The sequence below is a fragment of the Rhea pennata genome, chromosome 13 (genome assembly GCF_028389875.1).
Source record: "Rhea pennata isolate bPtePen1 chromosome 13, bPtePen1.pri, whole genome shotgun sequence".
In the NCBI taxonomy this organism is placed as follows: domain Eukaryota; kingdom Metazoa; phylum Chordata; class Aves; order Rheiformes; family Rheidae; genus Rhea; species Rhea pennata.
In genome coordinates, this window is record NC_084675.1 from 22,945,659 (window position 1) to 22,970,700 (window position 25,042).

General features: G+C 40.5%; 1 protein-coding gene across 1 annotated transcript in view; it reads right to left on the bottom strand.

Moving 5' to 3' along the window:
- Nucleotides 1-25,042, bottom strand: part of FANCA (FA complementation group A) — a 36,515-nt gene that overhangs the window by 276 nt on the left and 11,197 nt on the right. The window contains exons 12-42 of the mRNA XM_062586823.1: nt 24,483-24,559; nt 23,845-23,986; nt 23,175-23,308; nt 22,058-22,168; nt 21,504-21,599; nt 21,315-21,374; nt 19,722-19,810; nt 19,255-19,315; nt 19,117-19,166; nt 17,887-17,963; nt 15,955-16,059; nt 15,179-15,321; nt 14,641-14,711; nt 13,052-13,151; nt 12,099-12,298; nt 11,561-11,657; nt 11,155-11,331; nt 10,012-10,085; nt 9,425-9,553; nt 8,855-8,921; nt 8,436-8,602; nt 7,729-7,834; nt 6,557-6,616; nt 6,064-6,168; nt 5,764-5,876; nt 4,794-4,935; nt 2,767-2,829; nt 2,039-2,144; nt 1,565-1,640; nt 1,032-1,188; nt 511-603 (exon numbers count right to left, since the gene is read on the bottom strand). Coding sequence (XP_062442807.1) covers nt 511-603; nt 1,032-1,188; nt 1,565-1,640; nt 2,039-2,144; nt 2,767-2,829; nt 4,794-4,935; nt 5,764-5,876; nt 6,064-6,168; nt 6,557-6,616; nt 7,729-7,834; nt 8,436-8,602; nt 8,855-8,921; nt 9,425-9,553; nt 10,012-10,085; nt 11,155-11,331; nt 11,561-11,657; nt 12,099-12,298; nt 13,052-13,151; nt 14,641-14,711; nt 15,179-15,321; nt 15,955-16,059; nt 17,887-17,963; nt 19,117-19,166; nt 19,255-19,315; nt 19,722-19,810; nt 21,315-21,374; nt 21,504-21,599; nt 22,058-22,168; nt 23,175-23,308; nt 23,845-23,986; nt 24,483-24,559 — 3,248 coding nt within the window. The remainder of the gene's footprint in view (nt 1-510; nt 604-1,031; nt 1,189-1,564; nt 1,641-2,038; nt 2,145-2,766; nt 2,830-4,793; nt 4,936-5,763; nt 5,877-6,063; nt 6,169-6,556; nt 6,617-7,728; nt 7,835-8,435; nt 8,603-8,854; nt 8,922-9,424; nt 9,554-10,011; nt 10,086-11,154; nt 11,332-11,560; nt 11,658-12,098; nt 12,299-13,051; nt 13,152-14,640; nt 14,712-15,178; nt 15,322-15,954; nt 16,060-17,886; nt 17,964-19,116; nt 19,167-19,254; nt 19,316-19,721; nt 19,811-21,314; nt 21,375-21,503; nt 21,600-22,057; nt 22,169-23,174; nt 23,309-23,844; nt 23,987-24,482; nt 24,560-25,042) is intronic.

Genomic DNA, 25,042 nt, shown 5'->3' on the forward strand with positions numbered 1-25,042 from the left:
CAGGGGAAGTGTCTGATATTAGCTCCAGTCTTGCTTCTTCAAAGCAAGTTAGAGCAATACCAGATCATCCTGCTGCTTCTCAGTGGATTACAAGTAGAGGAGAGGGAAGCTGGTGCTGACTCACACAGAAATAAGTCTCCTGGCTGACACCACAGTGCTTGTGAGAATTTCAACACCTGCCATTGAACTGTGCTTGGTATCTCCCCTAGGAGCAAGCATTAAACAAGTGGTGGGAGCAAGACCACAGCAGAAAGAAATGTTTAATGTTGCTGAGAAAGATTGAGCCTGCAGCTTCAGACAGAGGGAGGAGATAGTGCTATAGCACTAGTTGGGCAGTAGGTGTCCTCCCTTGCTCCAAAATGTGTTATGGAAATGACATTTCATGTCACAGGTTAAGCAGGCAGGACCAGTACAGGGTTAGTGTGGCAAGGAAGACCAAACCTGCTAGCACACAACAGAAGCAGCACTGCCAGCTCTCACTACCTGGGGGTACCTGGTACCACCACGTACCAGTTGTATGTTTTCAAAACTTTTTGGGGGACATCGTGGAATTGCCCCAAGCAGGAACTGACGGGCTTTGGTGATCACTTCTAAGGAATCCCCCTGGAAGAGAAAAGGCAGATCAGGACCAAAAGAAGCAACATCACTTTCAACCCTCAGGCCCCAGTCCTAAAACCAAGACAGGACCCACTATAATGTTCTGTTTATAAGTTAGGCAGCTCACTTGTTTGAGGAATACATTAATTCCAAGGACCTGCACAAGTAAGACAGCATTAAGGCACCTTAGTTTTACCATATGTTCAAGCATCAGGAGAACAGCAGCACCTGCAGGCTTCTTTCAGCCCTGAGGTGCGAGCAGGCTGGGTGCTGGCAAAGGCAGCTGCACAAGCTATCTCTGTGTTACATAAGAGGAGAACAAGAGACATGCTGGAAGGGACAATTGGAAGGAGGTAAAGAACAGGATTCATAGTTATGGGGAAGGCAGAAAAGAAAAAAGGTGTGTGGGGGGGAAGTGATTGAACTTTACTCACATGCTCTGCAGGGCCTGGGCCTTGTCCTGCCTGATCAGTGTGTGGCAGATCTTCCCCTTCCACAAAAAGCTGCAACAGCTGGATATACAAATCAAGTGCCACATAGAGGAAGGTTTGCTCTCTAGTGAACAGCTCTTGGTGAAAGCAGGGGGTGAGGCTACAGGAAATCACACACAGTATCTAGTCAGTGCTGGTTTCACATTATACTCAGAGATAGGAAAAAACAGAACAAGCACAGCTATTGCCCTCACTGCTGTCCATTTTACAAGTGCTGTTGTGTGCAGGAGCGTGGTAAGTCAGGTTACTCCACTGCCAGGAGTGAGAAGGCATCCATAGACCCTTCTGTTTGGAGCAAAAAGCTTACAGGGAAACTTCTACCAAGAGAACTGCTTAAATAGCAGTCCTGCTGTGATTGTTTTCTCCTGCGCAGCTAACCTAAGAGCTCATCTCACTTACAGGCTAGCTGTACATGTAAACCACCAACTACATCTTTCCTCCCAAACAAATTCCTTCTGAAACCAGTGAAATATTACCTGTAGAAAGCAATAGGCAAGAGCCGGATGTGATGGTTCGATGCTGCACTGCGCAGAAAACAGTATTTTCTAGGGACTGCAATAACCAGAAAGAAGAACTAAACATTGTTAGTGGTCAGATGTTAGTGGTTAGATGTCACATCACACACTTTTACAGCAGCATAAGGGCAGTAGTTTCCTCCTAGCCAAAAATAAAATGCAATGCTTGGGTCTGGTGAACCCCTAGAGAAGAAAGCTGGCCCCCTTTAGGCCATCTCTGCCAGGTGAACCAGTACTGAGTTTCAGTCATTCCTGATTATCAGCTTCTGCAGGACATAAGTAGTGTGTTCCTACCTTTTACTAAAAAAGTAGGTTCTATGCTGCTTACAAGGGCCCATAAGTTCCTTCCTATGACTACACCACGTATATCAAAAAGATAAAACATTCCCACTCCACAATGAACCTTTCCAGCCCCTGGAGGCAGTACTTGCTCACCTTTTTCTACTGAATGAAAGACAAGTGGCCAGGACATGCCTCTCTCTTCCAGGCAGCGCAAGATCTCCAGGGACCATTCTAGAGACTTCTGAAAATCCACTCCTTCCTAGGTTTGAGAAAGAACATGTATAGTTTGGTTTAGGTTTTAGTTACATCAAAGCAGAAAGGAAGCTCTCCACCCTACTCCCAGCAAGAGATCATGAAATGCTCTGTTAAATTCTTAACTTTAGTCCAAGTCTTTCCTCTCTTCTGATGGCCTGGATTCTTACCTGGACAATCAGGCTTTAGTGCAGCACCAAAGGCTTTACCAACACCCAGGCCATGACAGGGCTGCAGCTGGGAACGATTTGTGAAAAAGGGAGAAGCAGTATCAATAAGCTACCAGCTCAGCAGTACATGCTTCCCAACTGTGCTCAGCAAACTCCAAGTTTGGTGCACTAGTGGAGGGGTGTAAAGCCTGAACAGGAAACTGAAAATAGTGAGTCATTTAGGAAGGCAAATAAAAGCTACCATAGCAAAGAGGGAGATAGCATCAGTTAAAAGAGAATACAAGTTTAGTCTGATATGCACAGAAGGACTTTCACCAGGCTGTCTGGGATGTTGCTGATCTCTTTCTTCTGGCTGAACAACTACCAGCCTTCAGAGTAGTGACACAAAGCATTTTTAGGCAGCAAGCCAAGCTGATGAGACATTTAGTGTCATGAGAATTCCCTAAGGGCGGAATATACCTTTGGTGCTATTTTTGCAGAGATGAGATCCATGAGTGAGAAGAATAGCAGAGAAACCAGAAGCTGCAAGAGAAGAAGAATGCCTGTTAGTTAAATCTGCAATGATGACTCAGAACTTGCACTTTCAAATCAGGAAATAAACATTTCACCAAGTGTGTTCCCAGGATTGACCTGGATAAACTGCAAGCACTGCTGTTCTTTCCAGGTGAAGACAGTGTATTTGAAGAGGACTGACTGGAACCTGACATGGTTCATGGCTTCTAAGGCTAAATTCCACATTAAATTCACCGCTCTTGAAGCAAGGCTTGCTGCAGTGAGCAATTCAAACAACAGATGATAACATCACCCAAATACAGAGAAAACGGAGAGTTACCACAGATGTAAAAGTGGAGGAAAGTTAATGCTGGTCCACAGCTGGCATGTTGCAAGTGAATGCCACACAGCCCCTCATCTCAGCAAATGCACCATATCCTGCCCTGCCCCACATTTGTTATTGCTTTTCTGGATCTCTGCCACTTAAAAGCAAAGGATGCAATGATTTTGTGACCCTGGGAAGTTAAAAGTAACATTGTTTATTTGTGCTACTAACCCAGTTGTAAAGCTAAATCTCCTTTATTTTCCCATCTCCCTCTGAAATGGGAGAGGGTAGAACTAGCCAGCAAGTTCTGCGTACAGTTGGTCTGCTGGCATGTGCACTGCAGTTAAGTTGAGGGAGAAATGGCAGTGAAACCTTTCACTTCACCTGAAAGTTTCCAAAGACACACTAATGCACGTGGATAAATCAAAAAAGCAGAGGCACATGTGGAAGCATGGGGCTCCTTGGAGTTAACTACAGCATCTCATTCCCAAGGCAGCGGGTCCCATGACATTCCTCCTTCTTCTGACACAGAAAGATCTGCCCTTTAAAGCTGTCTCTCACCTGAAGCGATTCGGCATCTGACCTCACACTAGTCTTGCACATGGGACCAGGTTCTCTCCATACAAAATCTGTGCAATTCTAGTGAAACTGGAGCAGTAGCTGAGAGGTTTGATTTGAGGCCTAAAAACCAGACAGCTGGTACAACTGCTAGACACCCAGTTATACTCAGCCCTCTCACTATTCTCATTCTTCCTGTTGTCCTCCTCCTCTTTTAAATACTTTTGAGGAGGAAACTGCTTTTATTTCACATGCATGAAATGCTCATATCAGCTCAGTCAGACCAATTTCCAACCAGCAGTTCTTGGCCCTAGACCAGTAAAAACAATTCAATAGCAAGAGGAGCAGCTACTGTAACTGCTGCCTGGGCGATTAAAATTTAGAGTAACTAGTGAGACACAGGTTCTGCCTAGATAATATTTATCTGTGAATTTCTCAGTAAAGGGGAGCTCTCCACACTGAGCACCAGTCTCAGCTCTCCCCTGGAAGAACATTACTCAGCACTGCCAGGGCAGCAGCCTCACTTCCTTCTCAGCACAGCACTTTGGAGAATCTCTGTGCACAGAGGGCCTCGAGCCATGCTAAAATGGCACAGGCATTTCCTGGAACAGACCTGGGCAAAACCTCAGATTTGCTCCCGCAACTCCCAGCACATCCTTCTTGGGCCCTCAAAACACCTGCACTCATTTCCCATAGACATTTTCTCTGTCTGTGTCTCCTTAACCTTCTAGCAGATTTGCCTGAGTGCCTAAAGTGAATTAGGATTACTCTTTTGTCAGAGGAAAAGGTGATCCTGGTGTGCCATGGACTGAGGTCTCAACCTCTGCAATACTCTCTCCAGCTTTGTTTTTTAAAGCAGCTGTTTAATTGCTCTTTCTCACCTCGCCAAGAAACCAATATCTAAGTTAAAAGCTTGAACTTGAAACAGCTTTGCCTCTAGGATAAATATTTAGTAACTGGAAATTTACAGCTACATTCTATCAATTAGCCACCAGCAAGATTTCCCAACAGGGTTTAAAGGGATAAGGCAGTCATTTCTCAGTTAAGGATGTTCTCCTTCTGCTTCTTAACTGTAGAGAAAAGCAAATATTTAAAATGTGCCCAGTCTTGCCTGCTCTGTATCAGTTCCCAGCCTCTTCAGTGCATCTCTCTCTCTTCCATGTGCTGACTGTTGTTGAACAGTAAAATGGAGAAAGGCAGCAGAAATCCAGGGTGGGCCAAAGACAGAGAAAACTGCTTCTGAAGAAAGAAAGCTAGGAAACAAAATGAACATGCAATAGTTTTAGAGAAAGAATCATAGCTGTGAATGAAGATGGAAATCGGGGGCTTTGGAAGAGGATATAAGTTTGTGGTGGGGACAAAAAAGAAGCCTTTTTCCAAACTTTTCTGCTGAAGTTGGATGCTAGAAGACAGTTAAAAAATAATAATAAACAGAAAAGCCCCAACCTTAACCAAGAGGTTGGGTAGGTAGGTAGTTAACTGAATGCACTAATACAGAAACACACGATTATTGGCTGCAAAAATCTGCAAGGAGATTCTAATATTAAATCCCCAGCTTTTGGAGAAAAACTGCATGACGCTGAACAGACAGAAGACCTACCACAAATAAAACAGCAGATATAGAGGGAATCATCAAGCACAGAAGCAGTCAGCAGTTTTAAGAGACCAGGGATTCGCTAAATCCAGAAAATGAAGGGTGCGGTAGCTTGAGCAAATGACTCAACACTGTGCTAAAGGCTATTTCCAGTGTTTGACTAACAAGGACTCTGCCTTCCAACCTCCTCTAAAAAGACTCTGTTTTCCTTATGGTGAAACACTCTGACCCACATTACACAGAAGGCCAGACTAAATAATTGTAATGACCCATTCTGAGTTACGGAAAAAAAAAAAACGACTCTACAAAGGAATCCGTATAAAGCTGTCCTACAAGCCGCAGTCCACATTAGTATCTCACACTGCCTGCTGAAATGTGGTCTGCCTCAGAAAAGAGCCTTCCTGGGTGCTGATCTGTCAGAGCCAGGCTAAATCAGAGCAGGCTCTCACACTACCTACAGACTCATGTTAAGGTTCCTCATACGCACCTTGTAGCTGAGCACCAGCATTCCCTCAGCCTCTCCAATTCTTCTGCGAGTGGCGCTCCAAAGAGTCGCTTCCACTGAAAGCAAAGGATGGGCTCCAGCCTCGGCCACCACAGCTATGAAGAGAGCCAGTTGCTGGCAGCATTAGTGTCGACAGAACAGGGGACAAAGCAGAGCTTTAAAAATTACTCCCCCCACGCTCCACAGTTTACAAAGAATAAAGTTTAAAACAAGCGTTTTTGAACTGGTATTGAATTTTCATCTAGCACTTGAAATAAACAAAGATGAAACAGGAACAGTTACCGCTGCAGAGAAAAGGACAATGGGACATTTAGTTTGACACGTTGTCAGAACGTCATTGACTCCTTCTGCTGATTCTTCACAGTCCAGGCTGGCATTCAGCAGGCCCTGAAAGAGGGTAAATTACAACACGACCACATGCACACTATTCACTGCTTTGAAGTACCCTGCAAACCTATATGTGAACTAACCAAAGGTAACTCTAGGGGTCAGCATGGCTCAGCAAAAGAAATATATGCCCAATAGCTGCTCTTTCTCCTACAAGCTTTGTTCTATTAAATTAAAGGTAACCTCTTCCACTTCCCTCCTGCTACTTCTCTTCCAATTCCTGGATCATCACCCTTTGGTTTCAAGTTTGCACCATTTCTCAGAACAACTGTACAAATGGCACATCTCATTTCTAAGAATAGCACATAATCAGGCTTCCTGGTAAAGAGAAAACGAATCCTACCATCTAACATGGAAAATAAAGCAGAATGTCAAAAGGAGCAGTTACCCTGAAGAAGTGAGCAGTGATATCATAGGAGAGCGCATACCCTCTGGAACAGATGTTCTTCTGTGGCAAAATAAGGAGAGAAAAAAGTTATTTCCTTCTCTTTTGAACTGGATTTCTTTAAATATTTTGGATGCCCTGCACAATGGGACTCAGGGAACACAAAGTTACTCTCTATTTATTCTGATTAGAGAAACTTAATTTCTACATGAAGCAAAAGCACTGACTAGACAGTACTGTGCAGTCCCAGCACTAGGAAAGCACTTCAGATGGTCCTGTTCACCACATGCTGCAAATGGCAAAAGCAGTTTGATTAACAGTCTTTGAACGAATAGAGGTTTCTGGCTGTGCCTAATACAAAAGTGCAAAAGAGCTTGAAAAGGCCATCAATCAAGAATAAATAGAAATGATGGCCATCTTCAGAGCACAAAACTGTGATGGACCTGCAAGTCAACTGTTCTACCCTCAAGAAGCCATAGGGATGTTTCAAAACATTTCTTTAGTGTATATAACACAAGACAATCGTTTAAAGACTCAGCACAAAGAGCTCAAACTCAGTCCATTGCTCCTAAGTCGCCACATGATCACTGCAGGTTTCTCTCTAACCCAAGATCAGTAAAGCCCACCAGGGCACGAGGCCTTTATATGAAGGATGAGGTAGTCACATGAGAACAAGGCTGCTGCAACTGCAAGCACAATGAAGACATACATAGCCACAAACCACATGAAAGAACCATCCTACTGCTCAAAAATCAACTAAGCTACTACCAGGCTAGTCAGTGACTACCAGCTGGTGATCTTATCTAGACCAGGACTGTGTGCACACCCACCTTCAGCCAACAGTATGCCAGCTGGCTCCACTACAGATCTGATTAATGCTATTCCTCAAGGATTCTCTCTCAATAACATAAAAATGACCATCATAACTACAAATGAATGAACACAGAAGTCATTCCAGAGTATATAAAGTGCCACAGGGACATCTACAAAGCTAGGGGCTGGAAAGACTCGAGTATTACAACTTGAGCCTCGCTATGACATAGGCTTCCTGTTTTGAAAGGAGCTAAGTTTCTGTTTCAAGTTTGGTTGCATCTTAACTCCTGTCCTAATCCCAAATTCAAGGTCTTTATGTAGAGCATTTACCAACAATAAATTGTTCAGCTAACTGTACATACCAGCTCTGAGTTTACAAAATGAAAGAAATCTTCACAGTCCAACACTGTTTTCTTTCCTTTTCGATAAGTCAGGATCAGAGCAGATGCAGGGAGCCCTACCAGAATCCTTAGATAGGGAAAACAAACAAAGTCAAAATTGTGTTCAAAATTGCAGTCAAGAAGAAAATAAATCTCCACACTCCCATATCACATTACTTCAATTTTCAGGGGAGCTTAAGAGTATGTCAGGTCTCAAACATGTTGATAGAAACAGCACCAGGAATTTTTCGAGTCATCCTGAAAAAAACCCTGCATTTCAATGGATATACAGACTATTTTCAAATACATTTGCAATGGTTCAAGAATGAAAGTATGCATTTAGATTAGAGGAGCAAATACAGTATTCTAATGGTGATTAGCACAAGAGGTGGGATTAAGATTGCTGGCTGCAAATAGTCCAGGAAGATGTGCTGTTCTTCAAATTCAGTTTACTGTCAGGGCCCACTTTTTTTCAATGTGCCCAAAATGGCACACTGAACAGGAGCTGAAGCATGCAAATGCTAGGGGATGGATACCTCTTGCACAATATTGCAAACTCTTTTATAGTGCCATTTTATGCTCACTAGCAAATCACACAAGAGGCTATCCAACTACACAAGTATACAACATAAATCTTTGGAACAGTAGTTTTGTCTGAGTTATTCACAGACATTCAGACCTGTACTTACCTTCTCTGCAGCAGCAGCTCCTGCTGCCTCCACAGCTGTTCACCCAGAGCAGAACCATGTTCTCTGCCTTTCAATCTTTCTTGGAAAGCCCTAAACAGAAAGTGTCTCCTGTCATCCACGCAACCAGAAAGCAACTTTCTCCTACACCCCAGTTCAAGCATCATTTCCTAGACAGAGGAGAAAAAAAAAAAAAAAAAAGTGTTTGTCAGAACAATATATCAGTTTGCATTCAAACCCTCTACGTTTCTCTGAAATAATGGAAACGGATCATTAAGAAAATCTGTCTCTGAATTTCCATGGCACTATTCATAGCTGAGAACTGAAAGTTAGCATTAGGTAAAATCAGATATTAGAAAATACTTTGTTAGAACCAAATTTAAGGATTAGACAAATGGATACACATCATGATCTGAAATCACCTGTAACTTGCAGAAAATATCAGGATTGACAGACATCTTCAATTGGTCGTAGCTAGCCAGGTCCACCCTGAAATTAAGAGATACACCACGTGACTTTCGCTTTTTTGCTGAGAACGATAACACAGCTCAAGTAAAATTGAGTGGCTTTACATGAACACTAATTAATTAATGCTCTAACATTAATTTTCCTTAAGTAAGCTGCAGGTCAGACAGCAACTCTCCTCTAAACCTCCCTTATTATATTTATTTCGGCTTCAACCACTTCCTCAGGGATGCTGCTGCTAGTCTAGACAAAAAAACCCTGAATACAAATGCAGTTTAAAAAAAAAAAAAGACAGACTACCTGTGACTTCACCTCAAGACCTTTGTCACCTAAAGCAAGATTCTTACGCAAAGACCAACAAGCCATGTACAGCCTTCCAGCTTTCACCTGCAGGCAGACTCATAAGAAGGCAATCAGTTCCACTCAGAACAACAGAGGCCCTTGCAAGACAAGCCCACAAACCTTGGCTTGCAAGGCCATTACAGAACCATAGCATCCACAGAAGTGGAAGTCATGATGCTGAATACCTTTGTGAAAAATCCAGAATGGTATTGATAACAACATCACACGCCTTTTCCAGGTCTCCGTCACAACCTCCAGAAGCAGAAGATGCTGGAAGATACCATTGATAAATAGCCCAATAATGGAAGTCATGTCTGCAATATAAAACAGGAGAAGTTAGGAAACCAATCGCAGCGTTTTAATGGTTTCTCTTCCTTAATGTAAAATGAAGTTCACACACCAAGTCAAGTAGAATGTCACATACAAGCACCGACAAAAGTGCAGAAGTAAAAAGAGCCATGCATGACATACCACATGCACTGATGTCGGCCATCTCCTGCTTTTGGAAACAGGGAGGTTTTGTGAAAAGTTATTTGGAAGAATTGTATATATAGGCCAGAGGCTATCTTGGGGAACTTCCTCAAGTGAAAACACACACCTCTTTTCTGGCACTGCCTGAACTCTGGGCAAAATGTGGTAGTTGACAGTTATTTGTGTCACAAAGCAGCTCATTTACTTTTATTGCTAACCTCCTGATCTTCAATGCTTTTTTAAGTTCAATGGAAAAGACTGTTGAACTATTTCCACTTTATTAGAGCCCCTCTGCACTTACCTTTCTGAAGCAGAGAGAATATCCTTTTCAGGGTGCACTCCTAGTTCCAGCAGCAGCCACTCTCTGAAAGATAACTGAGAAAGGCAACAATGTAGATAAGAGGACAGACCAGCAAGGCTAAGTAACTTATGCAGAACAGCCACCTTCTTCCCAGCATAAAACCCACCTTTTACCCACATCCAGACAACACATTGCAGATTAAGAGAAATTAAACTGTGAGACACTGACCTAAGAAGGACAGTTCCTGTACTGTTTTTCTTGCAAGAAACCTAAACTAAAACTCCATTAGTTTTCAAAATTTACTTTAAATAAACCTATAAAGCATCTCTCTCTCTCTTTCCCTCTCATGTACACAAATACACATACCCCAAACCCACTTTGACTCTCCAGATGTGCCTATGCTCTTGAAGACTAGATACCAGAATGAATGTATGTTATTAGATATAAATATTAAAATGAACAAGGCACTGTAGTCAGACAGATTGTTCTAAGCATCAAAAGTTACAATGTATTTTAGTCTTGTACTTTATGCCAGAAAAGCACATTAGATGATCCTAGTAATATGACAAACTCATTCTCACACACTGGTTTTATATGAAATAGATTTAAAAAATCCTATCAAATCAGATAAATTGCAAGGATAGTATAAAGTATGAGAGGTACGTTAGCCTACTTCATAGTCAGACAGAACCAAACAAGTCAAGATACACAGGTGGTTCAGGACAACACTGATACTTAGACAAAGTGCCAAAAGACCGAGCAAGTACCTTCAGTTATTTAACTCTCACCACCACTTTGTTGGGGACTGTAAAGGAAAAAGCCTGTTCATAATCCTAACATCATAATGTGTATAATCTCGTTACTAAAATAGCATATCCTGTCAAAATTTTTGGTTTTGTAAATAAATTGAAAACAAAGGTTTTGCCTGTAGTTTTCTATTTCTACCTTATCATGACCACCAAAATCAATAGATAACACTGAGCACATGACATCTTCCAGTTGTCACACAAAGTTTTTAGATATTAAGCTTTTACAAGAAGCTTTTATCATTGATTAGGAAATTGTAAAGGGCAGATCTGAAAAATGAAAATTATGGTGTGAACACAGTTAGGTCACTGAAAAAAAAAAAAAAAACCCTGATACCTGAAATGCTTTCTCCCTCAAGAGCTCTTGAAAGCGTGCTTGCTTCCATAAACAGAGGCTGGCTCTTTTGTAATGTACAGAAGGGCATGACAGGGAACTCCAGACTAGTTCAGTTTTACCCTCCTCATACACAATTCCTCGAGCTTCCAAGTTCAGCCGTGGCACAATGTACTGCAACTAAAACAAAGGCAGAAAAACCCTGCACATCTGCATCACAATAAAAAGCCCAGCACAAACTCTGGTTGTGTGAAGATGCCAAATGAGCAAATACACTAAATGGTATGATACAAAGATGCATTTCTATATAGTTTTCTTTGTAAAAGTTGTAGCTGCCCAGAAGTCTGCAATGGAAAGTTGAACTGACACTGATTTTTCTCATGAGCAATAGCAAGACTTTTTCCTTTACCTTTTTAATAAGGCTAGGAGGAAGTAAGGCACATAAATCATCATGAGAAAGCGATGAAAACTTGCAGAGAAGATAAGATACTGCTGCAGTACAAAACCTGATTAAAAAAAAAAAAGAGAGAGAGAATTCAGTTATCCATAGTATACCTCATCAATTCATGAAAGTCCAACATCAAGCAAAAACTAATGAGTGCTAAAAATGGTTTTAAGCAACATGTCCCAAACCTCTTTACTTTTGGGACTATTTGTATTTATGGGCTCCCAAATCCAAGTACATTAATAACTACAAATTTTAGAACCAGAGGCTAAACTAAAACTTCTGCAGCACCCTGTCAATCCTTTGTTCAGCAAGCAATATGGTCATAAGGATGCTATTTCACATCAGGCCAGCATCAGCTTTTTCCTCTGGATAGTGCCTCTGTGCAGCACACACATTCCTCAACAAGAACAGGGTACAAAAGGGTAGCTTTACCAGTACCCCTCCTGTGCCAAACATAGTCCATCACCCAAGGAAGCACTTGGTAGATGCATGATCTCACCTCATGCAGAAGGCAAAGGACTCTTCTGTCCTGCACACTAGCAAGAAGTTCCAGTACTCAGTAATGGAAAGGATCTTTTCAGGAACAGGCTGAGAAATCCTGAAATCAGCTTTCACTTCAGGAATTAAAGAACTGTATTCACTTAAATGGATCACAAAAGCAGCTAGTCCTAAAATATGAGCATCATGTAGAGAAGGACCCTACAAGTCAAACATAAGGAAAGAACTGGATGAAGAGATATATTTTGTTTGTAGCAGTCATTTTCAGAAAAACACAGAACTAATCAAGTGGCAGAACACTACTTTTGTGCATTTACTGAATCAGTATAGTGATACCAATCTAGTAGACAAAAGCCACTGGCCTAAAAAATGTGTATGTTCTTCCTTCCCTGAAACTGTAGTTATTTTTGGTCAACCTAAACCAAAATCAGTGCGTATCTGCAGCACAACAACTTGGAGCAAGTAGCTCCAATTTCAGCCCAGCAGAATTTCAGACCCTTGAGGGTTTTTTTGTTTGTTTGTTTGTTTTAGCTTCTATGACAGTTAAACTACTCATCCTTTCAATTTCACCCTTTCAGTATCACTGGGTGAAAGAAACAAAACCAACAGTTCTTTGGAAGAAAACCACACACTGCTGTACCTCAGATTTAGGGTCTTACTTTTCCTTTTAAAAGGGGGCATACAATTCAAATATACAGCCAGAAAGTTTGTGAGTTAAGCATTATAGGTTGTTTTTTTTTTAAAGCTCTGTTTACAACCTTGCTTTTTTAAGCTTCTGTTAAAAAGTAGCTGGACTCTTTATCTGAAATGAGAATTCTTTGGAAGCCTGAAAGCTAGCAAAGTCCCTCCACAGTGTAGTCCAAACAGGTACACGCCCCACGGCTCAGGAGAGGGAGCTGAGGTAGCCTTTAGCACACCATATGCACGTGATTCTTGGTTAGATGATCAACTAACCTGATGACAAATAAGCTGGCAGAGCCTGCCCAGAAGGGCAGGTAACAGATTCCTGTGTCCGCACATCATCTTCACAAACAGAGACAAACATGATCCCTGCCTGCAGAACGTAAAAACCACATGCTCGTTTTATTGCTTGTGTCATTTTTTATCCCCAGTACGGGAAGAGGTATTTTAAAATGGTTAAACATAATGAATCTGAGCCATACTTGGCTGTAAATATTAGACAATTATCACTCCATTTATAGGCTCATAGGAAGCATCGTTTATGGAGCATCTGAACAGAGGACCCATACAAAGACATGAACATTACTAGTGCCCCACCTCAAATATTTGATAATATATAGCCAAAGAGGAGTTCTGAGACAACAACAAGGAGAAGAGGAAGCTGTCTGGAGCACAGAAAGCTTTTTCAGACACATCGCATGAGGGAGCAGAGCTAGAGCAATAAATGAGAACAAGAGAAAGCATGAGCAACAAAGAAGTAATACGACAAGATGCCTGTTACAGAAGGGAGGGTAGGAGGGAGGGACTTTCCTACAGAGCATTCCTACAGTCCCCTGGCAACTGATACAAAAGTCTTCAGAGGATATTGGATGGGAGAGGTGGGCCGAGAAAACTATTTCCTGGAATGCTCTTGTTCATTACAGCTACTTTGCAATACAGGTTTTCCACACAGATTCTTCTGCACCTATGTCACCAGGCCAAAACAAAGTAAAACAGAGGGAAAGATGCATTGGTTGCCAAAGAGTGCTGCACTCTGGAGAGGCAGCTACCCAGCTCAGCAGCCATCACCATTTGGGCTCCTGAATTACAGCAGTTTGTCAAAACGTTGGTACTCGCCAGTAAAGGGATTTTTCCATTGAAATATGTTGACTACAGATTTCTGTTACATCAAAAAGGAAATGATATCAATAGAGTCCTTCCAAAGAAGGGCATCAAGGGTATCTCAGCAGATGACAAGTGGTAGTGCACCCTCACAGCTCATTCAGGTCAGAATGACACTGAGTCACTTAATGGGGGGAAAGGGGAAGGGAAAAGGGAGGTGCGCCATGCTCCTCTTTCTGTGCCCTCAGCATTTCAAATTTACGCCTCACTCATTTATATTGCATGTGGCATTAGGGCTGAGGTGCCTGGATCTGCAAAAGCACTGAATATGCCAAGACACTCCCATGGTCCCCGTCAAAAGACAAACATTGTTCTACTGATCTTTAATATCAGCAAGCAAATCACAGACAAAAAAGGTGTGGGGGGAGGAACTTACTTCAACTCCTCCTCCTACCCCATCACCACTGAAAGCACTAACTTAAGCAAAATGGTATTTACGAAAAGTTTTAATGTGCTGTCACAGAGTACAAAGCAGAGCCAATGCCACCTTATTCTGAAGAGACCAGTAACAACAGTGAAGCATGTTTTATTTACACACTTGCACAAAGTGCATTAGTTCTTAGATTATAGAAACCTAGGACAAAACAGACTTCAATTGCCAGCCTGGGTATGAACAACAAGATCATCCAGGCCTCTGGACAGTGTTGGGATTATACTGCATGAGGGAGTCTGTTTTTTCCCTAGTTTTACTTGCATCTTACCTGTCAGGAAGATTAAAATAGGAAGCAGCAATTAGGTTTTGGCAGAATGATGTCAGCAGAAGATCAACAATCTGGAAAAAGAGATACTAATTCCTTCTTGTTGGGTTATTTATCTAGATCTAGTTTTGAGTTGCATACATAAGATGTTTTCTAACATTAGAATCAATAGAAAAACATGCTAGTGACATTCATCACAAGCTCTACAGATCCACTAAGAGATGGAAAGTAAAGTCCACAAAGACCAGAAGCGATCACAAAGCACAAATATCTAGGCAAGTCTTGTAAAGAAAGCCTAGCTCATCACATGATTGCTCTAATAGAATATATCCCTAGCTCTTTTCATCAAACATCCAATGACTTTCAGAAGGTCACATGTACATATACACATGTACAGTCTGTGTGGGGCATTACAAGAGTGACAAACGGTAAAAGCGTATTTCCCATTTTCCACCAACAGAGCAGCCTTTTATACATACTCAAATACACTCTTCCTTCATCAACCCCACTCATTTCTCATCCCAAGCCAGATGGTACTTACAGTCTGATGGCAAGGTTCCAGGTCTGGTGCAAAAATGCTAACATGGATTTGAGAATTTGAAGTAGCAGCTTCATTCTCCTCATTCCCGTGACCCAAGACACTTGAGAGCCTGTCAGATATCACTGCAATCTGTGCTGGCACATCTGCAAGAAAGTAACAGGACAAGAACCAGGACTCCAGGCACGAAAGTAAGGAATTGGACAAAATCCACTTGGTCTGAGATTGACAACTCTGCATGAAAGGAATAAGAACAATTACAGTATGTATTTCACTAATTCCTTGCATGTTTCATGCAGTATATACTCTAATTGGTCAGAGAGTGTTATGTGTTATGAAAAGCTTTAATGAACAAAAAGTGTTAGCTGGCACACAGTGATCATAATCATTTTAAGACAAGATGATTTTTTTTCCCCCAATACTATTAGCAATTTGTATCAAGAATCATTTTTCACATCAGAAAGGAAATAGCCTTCAGAAGGGTCTCCATATCGTCATGCTAGTAGGAGGAACAGGATTGCCAGTCTTGGCAAAGACCTGCTACCAAGTAATCACAAAGAAGCAGACCCAAAGTTCCAAACTTAGGCATGGGAAGTATGTCAGATATTAAAAACATATATTCACAGCTGGAAGGATTACACAGATATGAAAGCTTACAGTTTTTAGGTAGCAGTGGCAATTAACTTCTGCTGTTGCTTTGGCTAGTGTTAGCCATATATTATTAGTGCACCTTTTGTAACATTTGCTTATGAGTAATTATAACTTGCCCTTCTCCATACCTTCATATTTAGTCTGGTCCACAATCAGCACCTGCAGCTTAGCCAGTTCAGCCTTCAGCTGCTCAACAGGCTCTTCAGAATTGCTGGTCTCTACTTTTGATTCATCTGGACAAAAAAAAAAAAAAAAAAAAAAAAAAGAGAGAGAGAGAGAGATAAATGCAACATACTATCCTTGTCTTTGTGTATTACATTAGTTCCTGAAATATATTCAGCAATCTTTGCATATGTTTTCTGTAAAAGCAGTATTCATTTTTCTATAAACTACAACAGAACCCAAAAACATCAGTCTGTCACATACACAACTTTGTTTTTCTACATTCAAAAGATGCTATTTGATTAATCATTTATAAGTTTATGCCTAGTTTAGGATTTTTTTTTCTTTCTCCCTTTAGACTTTCCTTCCTACTTGCTTTAACTCTGCCCCTTACAGAAACTTTTGTTCTTCTCAGAAGACTGGCATCAGAGCTGGAAAATACAGAAAAGCATTACAGTGCAAATGGTGTCATCAGCTTCTGTTCAAGGCCAACAATATGTAACATCTCCAGATGTTAAAGGTTACTCAATTTGGGGATTTTTGTTTGTTAAAAAGACTAAATGAAATTCCCTTTACCACTACAAATAAAGTGCCACCAGCAATAAGCTACCACTGCACAGCCCCAGAAACCACCCAGTGTCTTGTACACAGGCCAAAAATAACTAGACCATGAACAGAAGCAAATAACTAAGTTAAAATGAGCAATTGTTACAAAAGCAATAAGGCATTAGGAGATTGCTGAGTCACCTTTATGTGCTAGAGAGTACTAACGAACAGGACTGACCAATACGTCAATCCTGTCCTGCATCCAATGTCTGTTTAAGAGCCCCAGGGATGGATTAGGGAGCAGGGGGTGAGGATTAGGATGCAGGAGATGCAGATCAGGCTGATTAGGACGCAGGGGATGCGGATCAGGCTGTGCCACTAGAGGTCACTGGCAATTCAGGGGCTGCCGCAGAGCTCTGCCTGCCTGTCCTGATCCTGCCATCAAGGAATTCTTCAGTCCAGCTGATTGTCAGGACAACCCTCAAGAGCCACACTGCTGCATATCTGCTATTTACCAGCACTGCTTCATCACAACTCTCCAGAGCTTCAGCATCTTCAGAAAGCTTCAAGCATCTAAAGCATCCTGAGCAGGAGTCAATTAGGGATTTCTCTCCGTACATAGACTATATTTATCACTGACACACTCTGCAGGCAATCTCTGTTCATTAGCCTGACCTTTTCATTTTGTGTAAGCTTACACAAAAGGATTTGCCCACGTTAAAAAACAAGTATTTGAAAAATCCATTTGCTGAAAAATACAGACTAGCTCATTAAATATATGTTACTCACATACAACTCACTCACTCTGCCAGTAATGTGGCTAGTGATGAGATCTGAAATTAGAGCCCCTCCTCAAACGCTATGAACTGCAGTCCCTTTATTGCTGGCTCCATTCCTCCCGTTTTCCCATACCTTAGTCACACACAGTAATCCATTCTTAAAAAGAAACAATGGTGAATTCAGACAGCAAAAGTGCCATTGTACAAGGGATCAACACACTAGGTTCATACCCTGACTAACCAGAGTTGAGAAGTGTTCAGGCTGCAAATACAGATTCACGTAGATGTATCTGAGCTAGATTTAAAATCAGCTGGCTCAGGCATCATTTGCAGCCTCTGCATAGCAGAACAGAGCTCCACATGGACTGCAAAAATCCCACCCAAGCAGGATAGGCAAAGAAAGACAGTATGGCAATAGCTGTTTAATACCTCAATAAGACATAAATAACATGCACATATTTACATATAAAGATCTGAATTAAAAACTTACAAAAAATACATGAGTCATTTGAAATATTCACTTTTTTTTTCAAATTAAGGCATAAATTTTGAGGGGGAGGGAATTGTTTTTACCATGTAAGAGTTTCTCTTTCATAGCACAACAAGCTTGTATGTATGTGGAGTACAAGGTTGAGGGTATTTTATCAGCTCTGTAACAGAGGCAGAAAAAAATGCATTTATTCTACCACATAACCACATTCAAACTTCACATTTATTAAATATAAGCATAAACAACAGCTATGGTATGAAACGCAATTACAGAGGTTCCAGAGCACATACTGCGTCTGAAGAACTTTTTTAATCATCATCCAACCTGAGGGTCAGATATTTACACCCTGTGCTTTAATAGCAACTATTACACATGTGTAACATACTGTTCATACAACACTACATGTGTCATACCCAGGCACTAATACACCCTTATGTGATCCTAGTCATATACTACGTAAGAAATATGTAAGTTATGCAACAGGCAGTACTGACACATCTCAAAGGCATCATGTGATGGAGATCAAAGTTTGACTTCCAATACCTGCTGGGAACACACACAGTACTAAAATGTATTATATTAGGGTGCATAAAATTCAGGTGCTTCTCTTACAAATCTAATTTAAAAAAATTCAATCTTATTAGAGTCAAGGCTGGAATTACAAGGCAGGACCAAATGCCTCATTTGCAGGCAGTGTTACTGACATTTTCTCCATTATAAGCTACAGAAGAATTACTGGATTTAAAATAAAGCATTACAGGATTTAAAATAAAGCTGTTCCTTCAATGCAGAAAAGCACTTCTAAAAATGCATGCAGGACAAGTTTGAGTTTTGAGAGGGGCTGTGTTCTCCTGGGGCATTATCCTACTGTCCCATAAAAATAGTTCTTGAAATACTAACACATTAAGTTTTATTCTTCCCTTCTCCCATATTCCTTCCCAAACAAACCAGCTCTTCACAGGGGGGTCTCACCATCTTACTGAAATTTTATATTCAGTAGTATCCTCTAAAGTTTGTACAAAAATCTCTCTAGCCTGGAGTCAGGGGGCTGCATATTTCTTCTAGAAAGTGGTTTTAAAGCAGCTAGAGAACTAATTACAAAACCAAAGACATTCACCTACACAGATAAGCTATCCCATCCACAGCCTGCAGGCCACAAACGAGCCTGGTCATGAAGCCATGCCAAATGGGTTAGCCAACACACAGTGGTTTGCAAACAAGGTGTCAAAGCCTCAGATAATCTGATGTAAAAATCAATTATTCTGAAGACAAAGTCCAAAAGCACAGAAAACAACACTGGGCATTCTCAATACCTCTTTAAAGCGTCTATAAAAACCATGTGCACGTCTGGGGTTTTAGGCAGCTGCAATAGAAAAGCAGGCAGGTTAGGAGTGAGTCACCTTTCTACAAACATACTTCTAAATGGGAGGATCAGAAAAACAAATACTAACCACACGTGGCCTAAGCAAAGCAGGAAGAAACCGGGAAGTATAATATGGTCGTCTGAAAATACTGAAATGGAGGATAAAGATAAAACATTAACAATCCCAAAGCAGCAAAGTGCCATTTCATTACCTCAAGATTTACTTGGGTTCCTGCAAATAAGAAATATCATAGTTACATAACTAATCACAAAAAATATCAAGTTCAGCTTAGTCCAAAAATTATTCTTTTTTTTAATATATATATATATATAATAATAGTAGACTCCTCTTGCAGGTGTGCATATGCTTTTTTATCCACTGCAGAAACACCCTCAATTTAAGTAACTACTGAGGAAACTGATAACGTCTGAAGAATTTCTCAAGTCTTCCTTTGCTCACATCCTCATTTTTTTCTGCTTTGTTATTCTGATTTGGACTCTTTTCCTCTTTTTTTTCTAAAAACAGCTAAAAAAGTTTTGATAAACGCACAGTACCTGGCTTCTATCACAGATGTTGGGATCTTCTTCGTATTTTCAAATATCTGAATGGCCTTTTCAACATCACGAAGTGCCTGGCCCTGGGGCTAGCTCACACAAACAACAAGGAGAGAAAGATGATTCGAGAAATTAATGATGTCAGTCATCTTTCCTGCTGTTTTTTTAGGGTTAGTAATAGTTGTCTGTGCTGTGAAGGGAAGCAACTGAATAACAAACTAACTGATATGCAAAGTAAAACTAAAGGAAAATATAGGACCCGAAACATCAGCCTGTGTTCTACATAGCAGCTATTCTGGGTCAGCCCAAACATCCACGTAGTTCTGTATCCAACTCCTACAGCAAGCAGCAGATACTCCTGTTTAACAGCCCTCCACGGGGACAATATCGTTTCTGTTCTGAATTTGTTGTACTGTTAAAACTTGTTTTATTTCATACACTTCAAATTAGGATCAATATTCTTCACTTCCAGTCCATGCTACTAGAACTACACTCCATGCAGAGGAACTTCAGCCCGGGGTTTCTCTTTTTCAAGCTGTAGGACATCTTAAACTGCAACAACACATGGTAGTCCCTTAACTGACAAACAGATTAGACACATTTGGAAGAAATTAAATTACATTTTCACTTGGGACTTTCAGTTCACAGGACTAGATTCCATTGCTGTACATTCACTTACCCTGACACCAGCCTGTATTTCATGTACTTTGGTTTATTGTTTATTGACTGTATAAGTGAGGAAACCATATTTGTTTTCTCTTATGCTCCTAACTTGCCATATTGTTTTAGCTGGTGATCCAAACATAGAAAGAAATGCAATTCAGATGGAACAATAAAGCCAAATACTCCCCTTCTGATTAGTATTATTATTCAAAATACAACAATGAACAAGAAAGAGTGAAACCGCAGTCTGTAGACCCACTCCCCAAATCTCCTTTAAATCTGAACATTTTGAATAGAACACCAAATAGATGCTACGTAGTATTGAAGAGAATTGAGCATGCTTTCTCATGTGATCAAATCATTAAGTACAAATCCACACAGGGGAATATCACCGCTCTAACCGGTTGGTCTACTGGCAGGCCTAACACAGCCCAACTTCCTGCAGATCTATGTTCTGCATCTCCCCATCTCAGCAACCTCACTTCCCCTCATCATACACCACCATTAGGTCTCTCCTTGTCCCTTACATCTCATTTAAATTCCCTGATACAATCTTCCATTTACTTAATACATCTCACAGTCAAGGATGTGGGAGAGGTAGGCAGCACTTTGCAGCTCCAAAAAAAAAAATGTGCTGACTGGCTAGCTAAAGTAGGTGCAGCTTGGCTAGATGCTGCCTAATCGTTCAGTTCCTCTGCAACCTCCCCCTTGAAATACTCACCAGGGTCTGTCCTCTGTGCAGGACTAGTTTTCACAAAACATAGGAAAAGCTTCCATATTTGTGACCTCTAACCCTTCTATCTTAAAGTTGGAAGAGATCTGGCAACATGCTCAAATAGTAGGGAATGGCAGATAGGAGAACAATGCAAACTCTTTTCCACAGGAGAAGAGATATCATTGATTAGAAAACCTTAAAAAGAGAACCAATACCTGCACAGATTCATTTGTGGAAGATAAATCTTCATAGAGCCCCATGTCTTCTATAGCAACCTGTGTGAGGTTACAGAGAGATGGACACTGTCATATTGTTACAGCCACTATTTTGACAGATCCTAAAAAAAGGAAAGAAAGAAAGAAAAATTTTTTCTTTTTTCGTTCAAACAGACAACTTTTACTAACCTTGAGATCAGCCAGTCTGGTTTTAGCCAGTGTAATGTACTCCAAGAGAATAGACCGATGTTTTGTTGGCACAACAGGGGGGTACATTATATGGACCTGAAATGTAACATTCAAAACAAATTTGCCGTTTTTATTGGAAACGATTGTCAGCTCCTGATCAATTTTTACATTCATTTACTTCAAAGATTCTGCCTAGGAATAACGATATTATTGCCTGTTTTAAGAAAATCCATTTTCAGGGCAAATGACACCTTTTCTCAACAAAAATCACCAAAGCACTTTAACTTAGCTGCATGAAAGGAATTCACCTTCTTGTCAAAGAAATGGAAGAATCTTGTACTAGCTTATTTCAGGGAGAAAACATTTTGAGTAATTTATCGGAAGTAATGCAATTATAGTAATAATAATAATATACTGAACCCAGTCAGAGGCACGTAACGCAATTACTATAATTACAATAATAATATGTTGAACATAGTCAAAGGCACAAGTATGTTAAGCGGAACAGTTCTGTTTCCGTCTTTAGAAAACGATCTCTGTTAGCTGCTTCTCACCTTCAAGTACGGGGCTGCTTCAAAGGGTACCAGCTCTGACAGGAACTCAAAAAGGAAGACCAGGGCCTTCTTACTGCTCGCATGGTGACCTCCAGCATTCCCAAATGAAGCCTAGAAGAGGCAAAATGACAACACTGTCTTTCAGTGGGGAGAGAATCACATGCCAGCACTGTGCTGAACTCAGCACTGAAATCTCAGCTATCAGATACCTATTTTCTACCAAGAGACACTTTCTGAAGAAAAGTCTCTGGAGCACACTCATAGAAGCTTCCACAGAAGTTTCTTTTTCAGTTTCCAGAAAAGCTACCATGTCAAACTCAAAGTTCATTCTGACATGGTATGATGAGAACACTCACAGTAGTTAAACAAGCAACACCAAAATGCCCCAAAGGACTGAGATTCATCAGGAAACAGCAAACATACAGATTTCTACACAGCATTAACAGGACATTGTAAGGAAAATAAGCCAGTCTGAGACCATACAAAACATAACTGGTTTACTTTTTGATACATCCTGCACACTTTATCAACAAAGGCTCAGGTCAGATTTGCAAACTCATGAAAAGCAATTTACAGTATAAAGGATACGCACATTTACAACTACAGGCTAATAACCCATTATCTGTAAGGTCAGCTAATAGACCAGTTACATGCATGCATGCATGCATGCATACATCCAGGAAACAGGAATGCTTCACATGCAATAATCCACAACTTATGCAATAACAACACTGCTGGTTATCAAGATACTAAAATACACACAAAATTACAATTGTGTCAGGAATGCAGACACGTCGTTCCTGTTTAATAACTACAAAACTCAGGATGGACTTGAAAGACGAAAGAAGAGGAGACCAGAGAAAGCCAAACAAATATTTTCTTTGTAAACATAAAGTAATAAATATTAAACTATTCCTAATATCAAGATGATCGCTTATTACTTTTTTCTTTTTCTTTTCTTTTCTTTTTCTTTTTTCTTTCTTTTTTCTTTCTTTTTTTTTTTTTAATTCCTGGCTCACTTTGTCTGATATTAGCCTTTTCCTGTGTAACAACACATTTCTTATGCATGTTTCTTGCACATATAGAACTAAGATCATTATGCCTCATTTAGTCTTACCTTAAACCATTCAGAGTAAGGCATGAACACAGCAGGGCCCTCTAAAGCAGCCTGACGAGCTATCAAGAACGCAGTGATCATATTTTCCATATCATAATTTTCAAAGGCCTTTATCAGCAGACAACTCAGTAGATCTAGAAATATAAAAATAACTTTGGACTTCACTCTTGACAAATGTGCTGGAATTTTCTATAGCAAAAGACGACAAGGAAAAGGAGGACACACATTGCAGCTTAGAGAATCTTTGGGACTCATTTGTATCTTTTCATGCATCAGAAAGGCATTTTCAACAGTCAGCAAATACTCTAGGATTTCAACCTCCAAGAATTGCACCAATTCTGGCAATTAAATAATCAGTAAGATACTCAGAAGAACAGGGTCCAACAGCAAAGGTGAGACAGAAGAACTAAGCTTCAGTAACTACTACTTCAAATGAGGTTAGTTAACAAATAACCATTCTTTGCTGTATATCAAATTTGAGGTTTAGCACTCATGTCACAGCTGACTCTGAATATGTGAATAGAAACACAGAGTTCCTGTTATTCTTTCCCTGGACTACAGGAATCTCAAAATAGCAACTATGAACCCAATACTACTCCAGCCAGTGTGATTTCCCTGTTTAGTATCTGAGATCACATATTAGCTTCCAAGTTTACCAGTACCTACTTACCTTTGAACAGCTGCTCTGCTTCAGCCTGGCAGACTACCAGCGTGGAAACACAGGACAGCACATGCTGCCAATTCACTTCACGAGTCTCCAGAACTTGCTGCAGCTGGCAGATCGACTCCTTCGCAGTGAATGCCACAAACAGCTGGAAGACAGTGATAGCAATTCATTTTAGCTATGACACATAGCCTTCTGTAAAAGTGAAATACACAGTGAAGATTAACATGCAGGTTCCTTTTGCATCATTTTTGAAAAAAAAATTTTTTTGCATGCATGTTTCACATCAGATTTCCTGGGCCAGATACCTTTCTGGCTTTGAATCTGAGCTGGTTAAAACAAACAGCAATTTCCACTTTTTTTCAGAAGTGGCATCACATTCTATAACAGTGAAAATTCACATCTTTAATTATCTTTGTTCTCATCAAGAACCTTTGCACAAACAAAAATCCTTTTAGTACTTTTTCTTTATGCTACATCCTGCCAGCAACTCCTGGCAGCTGATTCAGATTCTGCAAATTTTGAACAATTCCATCTCTGCCAGAGAGCAAGTGTAACAAAGAAAGCAATAGAGATTTTCAAAAATTTCACTGAATATGAGACAAATATAATAGTGTTCTCTTTGCAAAACCAGGAAGACTTACTTTGCGGTATAAGGTAGTAAGCAGTGAACAAGTTCTTGTAAAAGTCCACTCTCTCTGCATATGGATGGCATCAGACACTGTACCCAGAAAGAAAAAATAGTTTGCTCTTCAGCAATAGTTTAAAAAAAAAAAAAAAAAAAAAAAAACCCAAAATACTCCAATACACACATCAAACACAAGATTTCCTCCTAGCTTTGACAGCCAGACACATTGCAGATTGCTTGCTGAAACCTTCCTTGCCCATTCATCTTTGGAACACAGGCTATGGAAAAAGACTCTGCCATTTCACTGCACTACTGTAATCTCAAAGCCATTTTTGAGCTCATATTTTCATAGGCAAACATAATGCTTGCATAGAGAATCAGTAAGGACTCATTTTGATAATCTCTTTCAACTGGAAGCCAGCAATGATGACACGGGTCTTCCATCAACAGGTAAGTAACTAGATCATAGTTCAGAGTGATTATTTCACCAAAGATTTTTGCACTCAAACATATTTCTTCCTAAAAACATCAAGCTTCACAATTAACAGCCACAGACTAGAAGCCTTCCTGCCTTTA